Source organism: Ptychodera flava, chromosome 11 (genome assembly GCF_041260155.1).
Source record: "Ptychodera flava strain L36383 chromosome 11, AS_Pfla_20210202, whole genome shotgun sequence".
NCBI lineage: Eukaryota > Metazoa > Hemichordata > Enteropneusta > Ptychoderidae > Ptychodera > Ptychodera flava.
Window position 1 is genome coordinate 9,591,981 of NC_091938.1, and position 18,020 is coordinate 9,610,000.

General features: G+C 39.6%; 1 protein-coding gene across 12 annotated transcripts in view; it reads left to right on the forward strand.

The window, feature by feature from the left end:
- The first annotated feature begins 13,492 nt into the window (after positions 1–13,492).
- Positions 13,493–18,020, forward strand: part of LOC139143479 (voltage-gated delayed rectifier potassium channel KCNH8-like) — a 145,988-nt gene continuing 141,460 nt past the window's right edge. For 7 of the 12 annotated variants that reach the window (XM_070713825.1, XM_070713834.1, XM_070713831.1 and 4 more), the window contains exon 1: positions 13,696–13,935. In XM_070713825.1, coding sequence (XP_070569926.1) covers positions 13,860–13,935 — 76 coding nt within the window. In that variant the 5' untranslated portion in view covers positions 13,696–13,859. Of the gene's footprint in view, positions 13,936–18,020 lie in introns of all 12 variants that reach the window. The other 5 variants (XM_070713835.1, XM_070713836.1, XM_070713827.1 and 2 more) reach the window with 2 other exon arrangements.

The window sequence follows — 18,020 nt, forward strand, 5'->3', positions numbered from 1 at the left end:
GGTTTCAGAGTCCGACATTCTGTCCCATTTTCCGCATACCTTAAATGTTACGAAATGAACACACTTTAGTTTACCTAGTGTCAATTTACAGCAATAATCTTTCTAACTGTGATTATAACACGCCAGGTGCTCATTCCGTGTCACGATTCGCCAGAATACGTCACGTGACAAGAAAATAGATACGTCTAGTCCCCACTGAATCAGAGGGTATTTTTTGAAAAACTATTGCCTTAGGGAAATAGTTTTGACCAAATTTGGAAAAAATACCGGTCACGTGACCGTAGTGTCGTGTGCAGCTTTGAAACAATGGCGGGTGACTAGAACGTGATGTTCGCCAGGGATGAGCGAGAACCCTTTCTCTAAACCAGAGATTTTCCATAGCGTAGGAACTTGAACGGCTTATCAACAAAAAAGACTCAAGTGCAACTAAGGATGTTGCTAGGTATATACTTTAATTTTTGGAAGAAAGTGGTATACCATGTACACCTGTAACCGCTGTGGAAATATCGCTATATAAACTTGTCACAATGGATTGTTGTGGTGCAAAATATCAAAACACATTAAAAACTATAACATAATACAACATTAGCATGTGATGTGTTTTATATAAACACCTATAACCTGGTCTTTATTCGGGCTATAGCGCCCGTTTATTACCCCTCGCGGCAGTATGTTACCAGAATAGCGATGTGTTTCTGGTAACACACGGCCCCTCGGGCGCTATAGCTCTCATGACCAGGCTAATAGGTGTTTACTAACCACCAAGATCCACTGCTATAATGGTCTATTCATAATCTTCGTAGGCCCTTCTGTCCCACGTATAGTTTGCTTGGAAGGTGTGGGAGATGACAGCATCGCATTTGCATTACAGCGGTTACATCTCTGAATAAATTCTCACTGGGCTTCGTGACAAATCAAACTACACTGTAGATAATAAAGGTGTCCACAAAATAATTGTCATGAAAGGGCTACTTATGTTTCTCGCAGACACACCATCATTAGCCGAGTTTAAATTTCACAATCTGCGCTAACCACTCAATATTAAAGATCAAGTCCGCGACCTCTCTATTCCGTATTTGACAAGGTCATCTAATTAAGACGGCTCCAGCATTGACATCCTACCTTGTGACGTCATTCACTATTTTCCATGGTATCACTAACATAACATTCAGCCATGGCTGAGCCGAACGTCGGAACATATTAGCTGACTTGAGCAAACCAGCACATCGATAAACGCACGCCATTTGTGAGCAGAAGTGTGAATCTTAGCGGTATCAAATATATAGAGTTTTTGAACCCATACAGAATACCAAAGGATATATACAGCCAACGGAACTGCTCGTTTTCCATAAACAGCCTCTACGCAAATCATATCTAGCTCGGTTTCTTGACATTTGCATCACATTCATTTGCAGTATTAGATCGAAACTTGTACATTTCACGTAACGATTTGAAGAAATATACGAAACATTTCGAGACACTGATTGTTAACGATATGAGCTGATGTAGCCAATATTACCTTTGTACCTTGGAAACGTTACGAAATGGTTCCCATGACAGACGATTTCACACAATTTAATTTTCAAGGCATAGCTAATCGATGAAAAAAATTGAGTCTATAAAAAGACCGAGAGAGCACTTCAAGCTTGCGTCACTCAATGACAATAACAGAAGTGATGAAAGTGGCTTGGCTTTAGGTGCCATCCTTGCCGTTGAGTCGACTCAAGAATTGACACCTCCGCGGATCTCTTCACAAAAGTAAATACTTGCAGCTCAAAGCGGACCGACACCAGTCTGGCGATGCTGCGGTTAATTCAATATTCGAGCATTTTCCAATGAGAAGGCGATCTCGGTCTTCGTATCCAAGTGTATTTCCATGAAAAATCGACGTATTCATTATGAAAAAATCCGTACATTTTGCTAACTTACTGATAGAATGAATGAATGAGTTTATTTGTGTTACTTTGTGGAAGTCATTTCTACCAGCCTAGTCAAAACATAAGAGCTGCGTGAATCCTTTAATTTTCAGCGTCAAAAATTATATATATATATATATATATATATATATATATATATATATATTATATATATATATATATATATAATATAATATATATATATATATATATATATATATATATATATATATATATGTATATGTATGTATTTCGCTCACTGCTTTAATAGTAGTTAGAGCACTCTGAGATTGTTGGGCAGCCTCTTGCGTAATATAAGGGGCGTTCACTGTTGGCATTATGCTTCGCTCATGGTACGTATTGCCGTTGGAGCACTCTGGTGAGTCCATATTTTCAATCCTCAACAATGTGTAACCGTACTCTCTGTGCCCAAGTTCAGAGGTTGCCATAAAGCCATTATGGTGATAACCGGGAGGGCACATTGTATACATTTTGTATATATATATATATATATATATATATATATATATATATATATATATATATATATATATATATATATATATATATATATATATATATATATATATATATATATATGAAAGATTGCTAAGCTTGTAGTCCAGTGGCAGGTACATGATAACCGGTATTTATCGAGATATCAGTATAAGCTGCATTTTTTACTCTCGAGGCTCATGGTACAATTTCACACATTACAAGTGAAAGGGAAAAAACGTCGCTGCTATGGAAACTCTCGTATCACTTCTTCACGCGGTAGAGAATCTGGGTCGCAGAAAAATTACAGACCCCATTACTTCTGGCAATGGGAAGTGTATTATGCAACAGGTGTTTGGTGAGCTTTATTGCAATTCGGCGTGAATGACTTTCCCAGAAACGGCAACTACATTCAGTGTTGCATGGATTCACGGAATGTGACAATAGTCCTGTTGTTGTCTAGATTTATCCCTCCCGCTTAGTTCCACTCCATCAGGAAAGCTATCGCTTTCCATTATCTCTTGCATGTTTGACTAACTTAGCGAACCACACTTGTTCGGTAAAATTTTTATACCGGCATTTTTTTTCCTCATAGTTCAATCGTTGTTGTTCATGTGTGATCACGTTTGCCTGTCACGCTGAAAGCATTCGTACATCGACTGAAATATTATGTTGGCATAGATCCACCTCAGGAATAGGCTGACATACATGAACGTACAGAGAGAGACAAGGTTTCGGGCATGGGGGGGGGAGAGAGAGAGAGAGAGAGAGAGAGAGAGAGAGAGAGAGAGAGAGAGAGAGAGAGAGAGAGAGAGAGAGAGAGAGAGAGAGAGGTGGGGACGAGTTAACAACAGCCACTTAACATCTAATTAAACTTAAGCTTATATACAATGTGTACGTCTACATCCACACGTCCGAGTGAGGTGTTAACAAATATTTATAGTGTTGTCTGTTTTGAACATTATACTAAAGACATTAAAAAAAATACCAAAACCCCAACAAAAACAAAACTACAAACTTTGCAGGGCTTAACAAGTCTATCTATCTATCTATCCTTACAGAGATAGATAATTGGATGATAGATAGATAGATAGATAGATAGATAGATAGATGGATGACATAGACGCGGAAGCATGAGCAGACCGGTGGTAAAAATTGTAAATCCAAAATCTTGGGTAGAACCATTGGGATGCGCATCAAGGACAAAGTCTGCACAACAATTTTTATAGAGACTACAGGCAGCAACAGCAAAACGACAGTCATGCAGTTGAGAAATGATGGATATGATGATGTAGATAACGACAATGCATGATTTTCAATGCTTTGAATGTAATGAATGTACAGAAAGCGATACGTACACTGAGATAAGATATTTTCTTAGTTTTTTTTCAGGTAGAGTATATATTGTATACACAACCTGAAAGCCACCGCATTAGTATCTATACAAGTAATTTTGCATTATGTAATTTCCAAAGTTTCACAAACACATGGCATCCATCAAAATAAGTGAGTGTCGGTCTAGTAATCATTCTGAATATCTGTACACACAATACATTATTTTATAACAAAGTCAGCAGCGATTCCTTAAATGTCATACACGTATTTCAAACTTACAAACTTAGAGCAGGAGAGAGGGAGTAATCTTTTACAAATTGGAAAAAGTAAGGGTTACCTTTTAGAAGGGGTTATTGAGGAGGGAGGGTCAGGGGGTCACACTATATGATAGGCCACCACCGATTTTCTCCGGCCCACCCTATAATGGGAACTTGAAGTAGTGCGCGCCTAGAAACTGAAAAATTAATTTTCGACTTTCCACAAAATAGACTCTAAAATCTTTTTTGTCCCTCTAGAGTTTCTTTCTGAGTCCCCACAAGCGGTAGATCAGAAGACTATTGTAAAAATCTGAGTGTCCGAACATCTGTCTCCGGGGCGCTTTCTACAACAAGTTAAAAGTCCTTTGGCGAACACGATACGGTGAAGTTTTATTTGACTCCCATCAACACAGCTTTACTTCACGACTTAATCCTGAAATAACAGCAATAACAACAAAACTGGCCGGCCTCATCAGTCTCTTTAAAGTGAAAGTGTTCACCATAATTCTGCGAATAGAACGGCCTGGCAAAAGTATATCACGTGTTTAAATTCGACGGTACACTTGAAAACACCGAGGTCCAATCTTCATTTTGAAGAGAATCACGTTAATTAGGGGAGCCTCCCTAGCTTTCTGAAGCAACCTGATCACCTAGGATTATGATAATGTATCATATTGTTCGAGTTTGGAACAGTGTCCTTCATAACAAATCGGATCAAGAAATGCATACTTGCCTCCCAGTGTTTGTTAACATCTTTTAAAAAAATCAGCTGAAAACTTTAAGGTAGTATGCGCCTCGAAAGTGAAAGACTTAAACTTGCGCTCAAACATTCCTGAATGAAAGTTTCACCCATGATTCTCTTACCAAATCAACAATAAAAATCGGGGATCACCGCGCAAAGTTTGGAACTAGCGAAACAAATTACCCGACATTTTGCGATATTTGAAATTCAAAATGGCCGCCATTCCTATGTTAATTGTATGGGGGGATTAAAATTTGGATTTTCGAAAAACCAAGACGGTGAAAGTTTTTCTCTCTCCCTGGGCTTCAAAATGAGCCCCAATAAGTGGTAGATCAGGAAGGAATTGTAGAAATTTGAGAGTCCGACTATCTGTCCTCCAGGCGCGTTCTACCTTAAATATACTAGTATGTCACTATGTAATAGAGAACCACCGACACCGAGGTGGTTCTTGCTTTCGAATCGCCGAGGGCCGTAGGCCCGAGGCGATTCGAAACCAAAAACCACCGAGGGGGAGGTTGTTCTCTTACTTAAACCACGATCCCAAACGAACTCTGAGGGGAAAGCCTTATTTGCCATAAGACAACAATATTAGATTACTGTTTGACAAAGTGACTCAAGATATTTCGATAAAACAATTAGTATTGCTCATTCTGACAGCAAAATTTGTATGACCACCCCTGTCATTGAAATGACCTAATCTCATTATGCAACAGGTAATTCTAGAACTCCCTGATGTTTCTTACAACAGGTGTTCGCATTGCTACTATGAAAATTATGCAACAGGTCACTTGTACTCACACTGTGTTGTTGCGCAGGTGTTAATTCATTTATTTATGCAAATGTTCGCCACGTGTGTGATTTTGAAATCATGCCACGCAATTTACGAATCAGAGTAGTTGCCGAGAATTGAGTTGGCAGGTAAGATGTCTGACCAAGACGAGGATATTTTTCTGACGCAAAACACGTTCAGAGAAGTGCAGTCCAGTAGTGAGTCTAGTGATAATATGGGATTTTCTCCCGGGAGCTTTCTTGAGGAATTTGATAATTTGCAGTCTGTTGAGAAAAAAGCTACCACACACTGTAGTGATTACAAAGAGTTTCCATATCCGAATGATAGAAAGACACCAGTAACAGAACATAAACCAGGTTCTAGTAAGGTTGCCGGCGATAAAGGTTTACGCGTTGGTACGTTGCTTAGCGATAGTGATTTGGAAAAAAATTATCGGGAAAATATTCCAAAAAAACACAATGAAAAAATTACAATGGTCAGTGCAATTGTTTGAGACTTGGCGTAAAGAAAGGAACAGGGGAATTGTGGATGGCAAGGCTGCCCATCTGAGTCTTGTAGAACCATCAATTAATGAAATGACTAATGATGAAATGAATTAATCTGTTTGGCAAGATTTGTGCAAGAAGTGAAAAAACGCGACGGCTCGGACTTTCCGGGAAATACTTTGTACGAGATTGTGATGTCCATTCAGAAATACGTCTGTGAAACAGTCAGAGACGTCAGGTTCATGAATGACCCGATTTTTAAAGATTTGCAAAGAAGTTTAGATTGTGTAATGAAACAACGTGCAAAGAGAGGGTTGGGGTGCATAGAAGGCAGGCTCAGGTAATTAGCGTTAGCGAAGAAAACATTGTGGCAGAAGAAGCTTCTGGGAGATCATAACCCTCAAACACTACTGGACACTCAAATATACCTATTTGGCTTGCATTTCGCTCTTCGCGGTGGAAAAGAACATCGAAACCTGCGCCACGTCAATTCACAAATCCAATTAAAAGCCGATTCTCTTGATGTTAAGTATCTTGAATATCGTGAGGACGTGAGTAAATCAAACCAAAGTGACCAGAGCTTACGAAAACATCAACATGCCGGACAGATGTATAGTTCGCCTGTACCAGCGGTATAATGCTCTGTGGTGAGTATTTTAACTATAAAGTTTTGTGTATTTTTCACAGTAACTGCCGTGCCAGCGGTACTAATGAGAACTTTTCCTAGATCTCGATACACATGTTTGACAACCGATACAGATTCGAGCATAAATACAGTCCTGACCTTATATCTATACTGTCAGTGGTTTCTTTACAGTAAGTTATCTGGACTGTGTTTTAGCCCTCCAAATCGGCCTGCCAATGCTTACTATCTGTATCCTTCTACGAATTCGATTGCAACCTGTTGTACCAATCGCCCACTGGGACACAATGCTCTGAATTCTACTGTCGCCGTCTTTGCAAGAAAGCTGGACTTGAAGGATATCACACAAACCACTCCATGAGGGCCACAGCAGCCACACGACTGTATGATGCCAGTGTGGACGAACAACTGATTTGTGAAAAAACTGGTCACAGAAGCGAGGCGGTTAGAAACTATAAACGAACATCAGACAACCAGCAACACGACATCAGTAGATTCTTCAAGCTCTGTATATTGTAAACAACTTTAAGCTTTAGCGTATATCAATTGAAATGTAACCCAGTCATTGTTTTCAGATTGTTGCCCAAAGTTTGATTTTAAAAGTGTAACCAATAAAATTTGATGTCCATTCGGTCAAAAATTACCCACAAGATTTCAGAACAATTCATAAAAATTGATAAAAGTTGTTCTAAAATTTTCGCGGGAAAAATTACAGCACCCAAAGGATTAACATGGTGTCTCCGGAAATGTTCTTATTTTTCAAATGAGACATAAATGGCTAGAACAAAATTAAATGTGAAAATGAACGAAGGCGATCAAATGTATGCAAGTTGAGTAATTTCTGAGTGATTGACAATACAGTCACATATTGGTCGTCTCCATGGCCATCTCCTGTGATGAGGGCAATACAATGGGAAAAAGGTTGAAAGTTTTTCGAACACTAAATTGTTTATTCCTTTCCGGGCTTCCGCACCACAGACCCCGGAACCTCTGGGCTCATGTTAAGTCTGTAAAGCGATCATTGTCCCATTTTTTTAAATGGAGAATTGATATATTCCTCACAGCGTTGATGCAGGGTAGATCGGTCATTTTGGATGTCAAATTTGTTTCTGTTTATCTGCAATTTTGCCCGGTGACGCTCCTGTTTTTTTATCCTAGATCATGAAATGTCATGAAATGGAATGGTTTGAAAGCTTCCTTGACAAATTTTGAGTAGGTGCATGTAAGAAAAATATTTTATTTAGTTCTTCGTTGTCTTCATACGACGTATAAAAAATTACACAAAAACAGACAGTTATGTGCTACTGACGGTATACACGACAATATTCCGAGATCAGCCCGCATGTTTCAGTAAACTTTGAAGAGCTCCGTCGATATGCGTGCGCAGCAAATATCGCCCAATCAACATGGATGGGGGTATGAAATGAACGAAAAGTATTTCCCTCCCTCGTAAATGCTCAATTTGCCTTAATGTTTGCGAATTTTTAGCCACATTTGACGCATAATTAAAAGAGTAAATTTTTAACTTTGCGCGTTAAAATGTTGAACCTAATCGAACGAGGAAACGACAGGCCACAGTCCTTCCACAGGCCTATAACGTTCTGTGTTCAAATTGGTAAGTGTCGTCCCACAGGGAACAGATGAAAGGACCCTGGGGTGGGGAGGAGGGTTTTTTGTGCAACGGTTTACCTTATTTGATTTTATTAATTTTGACTGAGTGTGATATTTCAAATAAAGAGTTCAACTCTACACCGTCTGACTGCTTTATATATTACCGACAAGTCCTTATCTCCTCTCCAACTTGTGTATACACCACTGTAATTGCTCCGAAAACATTGCCAACTTGCTAATCCGCTGTCCGTATCAGCGGATTAAGTGATTGAGTCAACACCACAGCCGTCACACACGTAGTAAAATAAGGAAAGGGTTGAAAATCACAGACACAGTATCACAAGAAAACGCAAATGTGAGCAGATATAGAAGTCAATCGAAATTTAACGACTATCAAAAGCATCGCTATACCGATGAACTGTTACATGCCAAAGTACGCCGTCTAAAATGGTCATCTTGAGCCAGAAAACCAACCTACATTTTTGAGTCGGTCATGGTCCGATGTCGTCCGTAAGAGCGGAAGTCGGAAGTAGAACCTTTTGACCTCAAACCTGTTTATTTCCAATCCAGAAGTAAACATATTTCCCATGATGCGTTTGATGTTATATAATGTCAAAGTTAGTACATCATGCTCAAAATGAGCAAAAGTTTTATAAGATCACGCTACATGACTGGTTTTAATCAATCCTACAAAATCAAAACAAGGATTCAATTTGTATCCTTTTTGTCACAAAATGTTGCTAACGATGAGTTCGAGAATATAACCAAAACTTCTGTAAATCCCGCACTGAAAGAGCTGAAGGGAGGTATCACGTTTCCCAGGCTGTCTCTGCATCTACACAAACCTCCTTGGTCAATCGAGGTGGTAGCTTCAACAGCCACAGACAAGGAGAATTTTTCTCCTTGTAGCGAGGCTCAGACAGCATCAACCGAACCGAACACCGCTGCAGGCAGCTCAATATAGATTGATGTCATCGTGTATGCCAGTATTATACACTATTACCAGGATTACGAATTTACTGACATTTTCTTGCCCGTTCTTGTTTTAAAATGTTAGTGTGTTTTTCACTTCCGCGTCCATGTGTAGCGTAAGTTAGAGTATTTTCCCCAAAGACGGACAGCCCTCGCTTCACTTTCCGAGAACAAGATGGATAAAATCATCAACTTTCTCTTCAGTTTTTTGTTTGTGTGCTGGTACTGCAAGCACGCCTTTTCAATAAAAACGATTTCATGGTATTTGATACATTATTCTGTCTGTAAAACCGTCGGCGGCTGCGTTTAGGTTGTTGCGCGGCACAACAGAGGGTCCATGCCGACTTTATATATTTTCGCTGTATTGTTATGCACTTTCCACCAGTATCATTCCTCAAACACGCAACTCAATGACGACAGCACATAATCTGAATGAACTGAAAGGATGGACTTAGCTTTTTAAAGTTCTAGGCACGGTTGGTGGAGGGACTGTGTTCTAGGGTAGGAAAATGTAGTCAGGAACTTAACCTATGTCATCAAAAATTTTGTAACGTTGCTGTTCTCCTTCAGGCCGCCCAGATCATGTATTTTAATTTTTTCTGAGCTGTCTCTCCACACGGCTGTTGTTAGGCTAGTGACTTTAACTTTTCTACATTTTCTCTCCTGATCGGTCGGACGGTAGCCTAGTTGATTTCATCACAGACAAGGAGCTTCAATTTCCCTCCACGAGAATAGTTTAAGCGTCCACAGTCGTAGATTTCAGGTTTCCGATTTTTTCCCAATATTTTCTCTCCACAACCGATCGCACCAGGTCGTGGCTGTAAAGTGTTGAATTTTCACTACATTTTTCTCAACGACCGTGACTTTCAGGTATTCGATTTCATTTTCTGTCCACGACCGGTTGAGGTAGTGGCCGTAAAGTGTTAAATTTTTCCCGACATTTTCTCAACGATCGGTCATGAGGTTATGGCTTTCAGGTTTTTACTTTTTTTCCCGGTAATTTTTCTCCATGACCGATCGTGAGGTCGTGGCTGTAAGTGTAAAGTGTGGAATTTTTGCCAACATTTGTCTACACGACCGGTCGCGAGGTTGTTGCTTTCAGTAATTTCTCTCAATGGCCGGTCACTAGGGAGCTCCTACACCGTTTATTTATGAATAATAAGTTGTTTACCTTCCTATTTATTTACGAATTCATGCATATTTTAAGCGTCCACTAGTTTTACGGACGACATCGTGACACTGTGTCTGTGATTTTCAACCCTTTCCTTCTTTTAATGCGTGTGGGACGGCTGTGGTGTTGACTCAATCATTTAATCCGCTGATACGGACAGCGGATTAGCAAGTTGGCAATGTTTTCGGAGCAATTACAGTGGTGTATACACAAGTTGGAGAGGAGATAAGGACTTGTCGGTAATAATAAAGCAGTCAGACGGTGTAGAGTTGAACTCTTTATTTGAAATATCACAGTCAAAATTAATAAAATTACTTGCAGCAATAAAGAAAACAGTCAGACGGTGTGGAGTTGAACTCTTTATTTGAAATATCAGAGTCAAAATTAATAAAATCAAATAAGGTAAACCGTTGCACAAAAAAACCCTCCCTCCCCACCCCAGGGGACTGATTTCTTTCCCCTATGGTCGTCCCCGCGGTGGATGGACGCTTCACCTGATAATTAGCCATATATCATGTCCCTTCCTACGTAACATCTACATCGCAAATGATATACCGCGCGTTCACATAAAACACAAGCCCGTCGTCCCTAGCTGCAATAATTGTAGCCCTTGGTTGGTATAGGGCTTGGGCTTCTGTAGTGCGGCTCGCGCCTTGCCCTGGTTGGGGCAAGGCGCGAGCCGCACGACAGAAGACCAAGCCCCACCAACCAAGGGCTACAGTTATTGCAGCTACGTCGTCCCTGCATTAACGACAAAACGTTCAAACATTATAACTGCTGGTAGAATTGAAGAATTCTCGGAAAAATCCACCGTTTATTTACACACTCCTTCTGCATCTACGAGAAGGCGCTGTACTCCTGTGAAGTATTCAGAAAATTCACACGAGTAGTGCATCATGGGAGGAAATTGAGGCGGTTGAAGCCAGACAGTGCCGCCAAGTTATTTAACTTGACAAAACAGAATGTGCATTAAGGTAATCTGAGTTTATATTTAGACTAAATTTTATTTTGAAAGCAAGGGTCTATTATACATCATATACCCGACATGTGATTTAGGGCTAAAGCTCTCAAGTAGCTTGTTTTACTTCGGAATGGGAGGAGCAAACATATAACGAACGAATATAGTTGTCGGTTCCATCAACTTTCCTTGATTTCCTGTAGCATCGCTGTTCCTTGTACAATGAATCCAGCAGGAGCTATAATCTGGAAGTTATGTTAAAAAACACCAGAAAACAAAACAAAACAAAACAAAACCATGTAGCCCTACCTACTTCGGTCCGTACGGAATAGCTAATGTTCGTCAGTAGGTCAAATAAAAGACATGTGTTTCAGGATATCCGACTTTGAAATAAAACAAACTGAAATATAAAAAGTCCCGACCGACGTACCCCTTTTCCCGACAGCTTGTTCGGAAACTTTACAGCCACTCTCTCCCTAGGGAAACTTCATATCGCTCCCTTTCGAAATCACGAATAAAAATCAGGAGTCCAGTCACATGGCGAAATTTTGTACTAGGGGAAAAAAATTATCAAATATTTACCGGCGCTTGAAATTTAAAATGGCCACCATCCCGGTGTTTACACTGAGGAGAAAAACTAAATTTTCGATTTTCAAAAATAAAAAAGTGTGAAAACTTTACTTAGGCCCACTCTAAGATGTTCAAAGTGAGCCTCCACAAAACGTAGACTAAAAAGAAGTTTCAAAATAAGAATATCTTAGATATTATCGATATATTTACCCGAGGCGAGATGTCATAAACATGTCTTTATATTTCCTCTGCCTGTGGTCGTGTCCTTTGGCGTACGATTTTTATAATTTGATTTCCTAGTTTCATTCAGAACATCGGTGGTGTCGAAGTATAATTTTCTCGATTCCTGTATCATTTATTTCAAAACGTCTCGTCAAATTTTTAGACAAGGATTTTTTGGAATATTAATTATAGAACTGGCGTCGTCACCAATACGTCCTATTGTATTTATTGGAACGGGGAAATTTTATGTCATTTGACAGACACATTAATCCATTGTAACGCATATTCATTAACTAACCTCGCATAATACTCGCCGATTTTTATTGATCCAGCTATTAAAATTTGGTTGTTTAAAATCAAGGAAAATCCTTTCGTGTGAGACAGACAGACAAACAGCAAATACACAAATGGCGACACGGCGTGCATATGGCTCCGGGAAATGTCACATTTTCTGGGATTACGTGGTCGTTAAACATAACTCGCTTTCCATATGTCTCATCTCTGTGAACGACTTTTTTCGGCGTAAAAAGGTAAAATTATCGAGCGGCCTGCCAAAATTAGATATTACGGTGATATTTTTGATGTGTCCTTGTGAAAATCTGATCCGTGCAGGCGCAATTAGCCTGGAAACAAACCACGAAAGACGCTTTCAAGAATTCACAATTTCATTACATGTTTGTTTTGAATTCCAATTTACGCCCTTACGATAAGCTTACGGGCACTTACGCTGTGCTTGGTTACATGTACACATTCAGCTGTCGATATGTCACCGTATTGCGGCATAATCCTGTTTCCATTTGAAATTTAGCTCCTGGTTTAATATCCATCTCCCATTCATTTCAATACTCATCATTACCATTTTCAGGGGACCTTAACGAAATTCTGAGCACACAACGTTTTAATCGTGAATTGATGCAACATTACACATTTGCCACCTCGCACGTATTTGACGCAAATTGTAACTGCTTTAATACGTCGCGTCGGTTGCCCGATGTAATTCGAATATTCACAAAGCTGAAGGGTTTCATGCAATCGCAACATTTGGGAGGGAAACGGCGGCAAAACCATTGACCGGAAAGGGGTGGAGTTTTATTATCAAAATTGTACTGAAGGGCTAGATCAACAATTTACAGAGAGCGATTGTCAATTCAAACCCAAAGTTACTTTATTTAAGATAGCAGATGGATAATCACGAATTTTATTGAACTGCGTGACCATATAATATGCGCGAACACTCAATAATAACCATACCCGTATGTGTACCCACCCCTATTCGACGAGTGGCTCGGTCATCTGCATATGAAAGCAACGTGCTTCCGTACATTGCATGTGGCACAGCTCTCTCGCCGAACGAACAGTGAAAAATAATCAGCAGCTCCCACACGCGTACACCGCATCGCAGCTTTATCTACCCCGCTGGCAGGTCCAAGTCGGTCGATATCTAAAGCGGATTTCTTGATTTTTAGTCAATGACGGTTGTTGAAATGTGCTCGGGCTAGCAGGATTATAATACACAACAATATATACAAAGTGCGTTCGCAACGGCGCGGCGTCGGTGATGTGATGATCATGGTCCCACGGACGGGATGTGCGGCATGATTCGGTGCTTCATCGCTGTCGCTACGTTACAGGTTAGGTATGGACATGTAGTTATTCTCCACGCTGAGCGATCACTGAACGTCCCTGACCAAGATGCCCGCCCGGAAGGGACTATTAGCACCACAGAACACTTTCTTGGACACCATCGCCACCCGGTTTGACGGAACCCGTGAGTATGCCATACATTTCGTGTTTACGTTCTTCAATATTTACATTCCCTTTCATGCGACCCCACGGTCGCGTCGAAGGGTGTATTATCGTGCTTTTTAATGCATGAAAAAAGCCACTATCGTTTAAGCATCCGGAAGATGTGAGTACTGTTTTAAGACAAATCAACTGAAAAGACTAGCATACCGTATTTTTAAAACATCTCATCATCATGGGATTGTTTTCACATTCTTTTCAGTCGATATATCATATGTGTTTGTCTATCATCTGGCGTACCTGACAGCAGCCCGTACTGCAGTGTACAGTGTACAGGAGCTGTACCCGCATCATATCCGAATCGTTTCTCTCTTCTTAGCGGGTAACCAGCGACTGCGATGAAGGGTATTTCCTTCGCAGTCCCTGCACACCTATCATATCCTCAGTTGCGCTTTCTGTAAAGGTACGCTCTCACACCATTCTCTCTCTCATCAGTACGCGACTAGATTCACTCTTCTTCATCAGGTATTCGTAAATAGGTACAGACTTGTTCGACGACCTGGAAAATCAAACGAAGCCAAATATCAGTCTTCTCTTGTGCGAACGCCACCGACCATTTTATATCTTCGTTACCCTGCTGTCTACTCGGAGGAAAACCGGCGGCAACTCAGTTGCGCGCTGGTCAATCATGGCCCCACTTACCCCAAGGCCGACGCCTGGACACAGGCGTCTCGCTCCATGTATCATTGTGAGAGTACAAAACAGTTCAGTGTTCAGGACTGCCTCTGATTACTCGGGGAACACAGAACTCACTTTTTGCAGAGCTTGCGCACTTAATGCCTAGTAATCCTATGGCAAATTTCCTCTGTGCGTGACTGAGGACTGTAGCACAGGCTCTTCGCTTTTTACTCGTCTTAAAGAATTCTTTATACGTTTCCATATGTTAGCGAAGTCGGCTCTCGTAACGACTGTGTGTACCGCATGCATGATGGGATCAAAAAAGAGGCGTGTATTTTGTTTTGGGACTGCAGGGCCCTCTGGATCGGTGCGCATCGCAATATTGATTTGCATCATATCCGACAAGTTACACTTTATAAAACGCGGATAAAAAGCAGCAACCCTATGTATTGACAGAATATCGGCAGAAAACGGACCTTTATAGATCTATGGTTTGAGGCTTCTGATGAAGGAACGATTAAAAAAAACATGTCGACGCCAACGTCCATGAACATGTTGATGATGTAATGTGCATATACGTAATCGGAACAAAAATATCAACAGTTACTGTGACTCAGAAACAAAGTTATGTAGGTTGGGAGGCAGGAATGTCCCGGAAAAACAAAACATAATGTGGGATGGAAATTATTAAAACAGACCTGGTTGTATTTCAGAAGGTTGTCACGTGCACCATACCAGTTACTAAAACAAAAGCTAACAAAACCGATTACACAATAGCCCTGTAGGGGAATATCAAAAGAAATAATTTATCGCATTGAACAATAAGATTGCAGCAGTATGGTGCTAGTGGAGGCTTTGCTTAAGCATTGAAATATAAATTACAAGAAATTACCTTTTTTGGCTGTTAGAAGTAATTGAAATTGTTTATCCGAGGTACTCAGCGTGGAAAATTCACATGGACAATGTGAGGCAATATTTGGAGTAACACAAGTAATTGTCAATAGTTTTCTGTTGCTTATTGCGGAGAAAAATCTTTTACATTCACATTTGTAATTTAATGTTTAACCATTATGGCTAATTTTCTGTGGGCATTGAGAAAAGATTAAAAAACTCAACAGACAAAAATTCCAAGGTCACCCCTCCATGAGGTAAAAACCTATGATTTATGTATCCCTCAATTTTGTTCTGTTTCACAAATACAATGATCCTGTTCTTCTAACATCATGTTGCAATGCCTGGTGTTAAAGATGTAGAGGCAGGCTGTATGTGCATAATCATGTAATTTCATTATTGATGATATCAATCCGGAAAAGAATTTGTCAACAACGAAACATTAGGTTCGATGCAATTACATCAGCAAGGCTCATACTTTGTATGTCAGTATACTGTAAAACACTTGAAATTAGCTGCATGCTTTTTAGCGATTTTGGATTTTCATTGCAATCAGCAGGTTGTAAATTTAGCCGAAAAGACATCTTGACCATAGTAAATATGAAGAAAAGTTTTAATTAGCGGCATCTCAAATTGGATATTTTACACACGCAGCTAAATCAGCTAAAAAAGGATGCTAGCCAAATAGACTTGTTTTTACTACTCTTTGGAGGTGAATGAGAATGACTCTGCTTGTTTTATTGAAAAAAATATTTGGCCAGTAATGCTAAGCTCTTGATTAATTATTTCACTATTTTTGTTTTTAATGTCACCCATTGATCTAATCCCCCACAGCATGTTGATATACATATATATATAGCTTTCCAACTCAACTTGTACATGTGTAAACTGCATTGTTATTGTTGTCAAGTGAATTCTGATCCGTCTAGAATTAAAATGTAAACATGATAACAGTGCATTTTATACATATAGATACAATGTTGACAAGATAAATAGTGGGTGTTTCAGCATTCTTTTTGGAGTAGAATAAGAACTTGCGATTGAAATAGAAAATAAAAATAATCAAGAAAATCATCAAAAGGTAGAATTATTGGCCCTCAAGCCCTCAATGAAATTATTATGGGCTGTAAGCGCTTACCCCCCCCCCCCCCCCCAAAAAAAAAAGGGTTTCGGCACACTGAGGAAAATGTTTTGCCCTACTCTCATTTGACAATGTCGATCAAATATATTGTAACTCAAAAAGTTTTCTCTCAGATATATTTTGTTCCATTCCTACACAATTATTGTCAAAAGTTTGTTCAAAATGTCATGTTTTTATAGTGAAAGATAATACAATGTATTATCTGTCACATGTTTTGGACAGGCTGCCCATCAGCGATGATGATGTTTGCAGTTGCGGGCAAGAAATGGTCTGAAATGTGCACTTTGCACAATTGCGCAGCTGAGAGAAAGCTCTTGCGAGTCGTCAAACAAGAAGTGATCATGTCTCAGTGATGGGTTTGTTCAATGTCATTCACAATTCACACGCCCATTTCGAAAATTGGAATGAACACCACAAAATATCATGCAGTGGGCTTGTAATGTTGAGATGCCTTTATTGAAACAAAAGTGATTTGTATGCAGTACAAGGATAATGCATTTTTTCAGTGCATATATTTATTGCCATTCACCCAGTGTCAATGACTTTGTGGCATGCGTAGAAAAAAATTCACACAGCAAATGATATTATGATGGTTATTGTGTAGGAACATTGTAGGCATGTATCAGTCTTGCATGCTTTAAAGTGGCTTTAAATAGGTTGTCTTGCATATTGTTGTCAGTTAAATATAGCTTTCCCAAGTGCACCAGCTTGGGAGGTTATTCTGATTGGGAGAATTTAATTATTTATTGCAACTTAAGGAGCCTTAAATAAGGCCTGTGTAGCTGATTGGATGTTGAAAATGATTGTATAATAACAATAATATTCAGCCAGCCAATAAGCTATAAATTTCTGAGACGCTTCGCATTGTCAGTACGTGGGTTGCAATAGCGCTGATTGCAAATAATTACACTTCTTCCTATTGGTAGATTTAAATTATTTATAGCAACTTAATAAGTCTTAAATAAGGCTGTTGTGTAGCTGATTGGATGTTGAAAATGATTGTATATAACAATGATGTTTATCAAGCCAATAAGCTACAAATTTCTGAGACGCTTTGCATTGTCAGTATGTGGGTTGCAATAGCACTGATCACAAATCACGTCACTTTTTCTCTCATTACTATACATAAATAAATATTTGTCTGCATTTTCCGCATAAAGGATGAAAAGAAAACCTGCTAGTGTTACAACGGCTACAAGAAGTCACACTAATTTGCATGAATCTATGGAGACTACAAGCTGCTGCAACAGCCTTGTATTCAACAACAAAATTTGTCCGAATTTCAGGCAGTGTTGTCTGAAGTCGCACACGTGCAGTTTTATTTAGTAACAAGCCTGAAATCACAATCAACGCTATTGCTCACAATGAGGTACTAGTTTCAATAAATGATAAACGGCAGT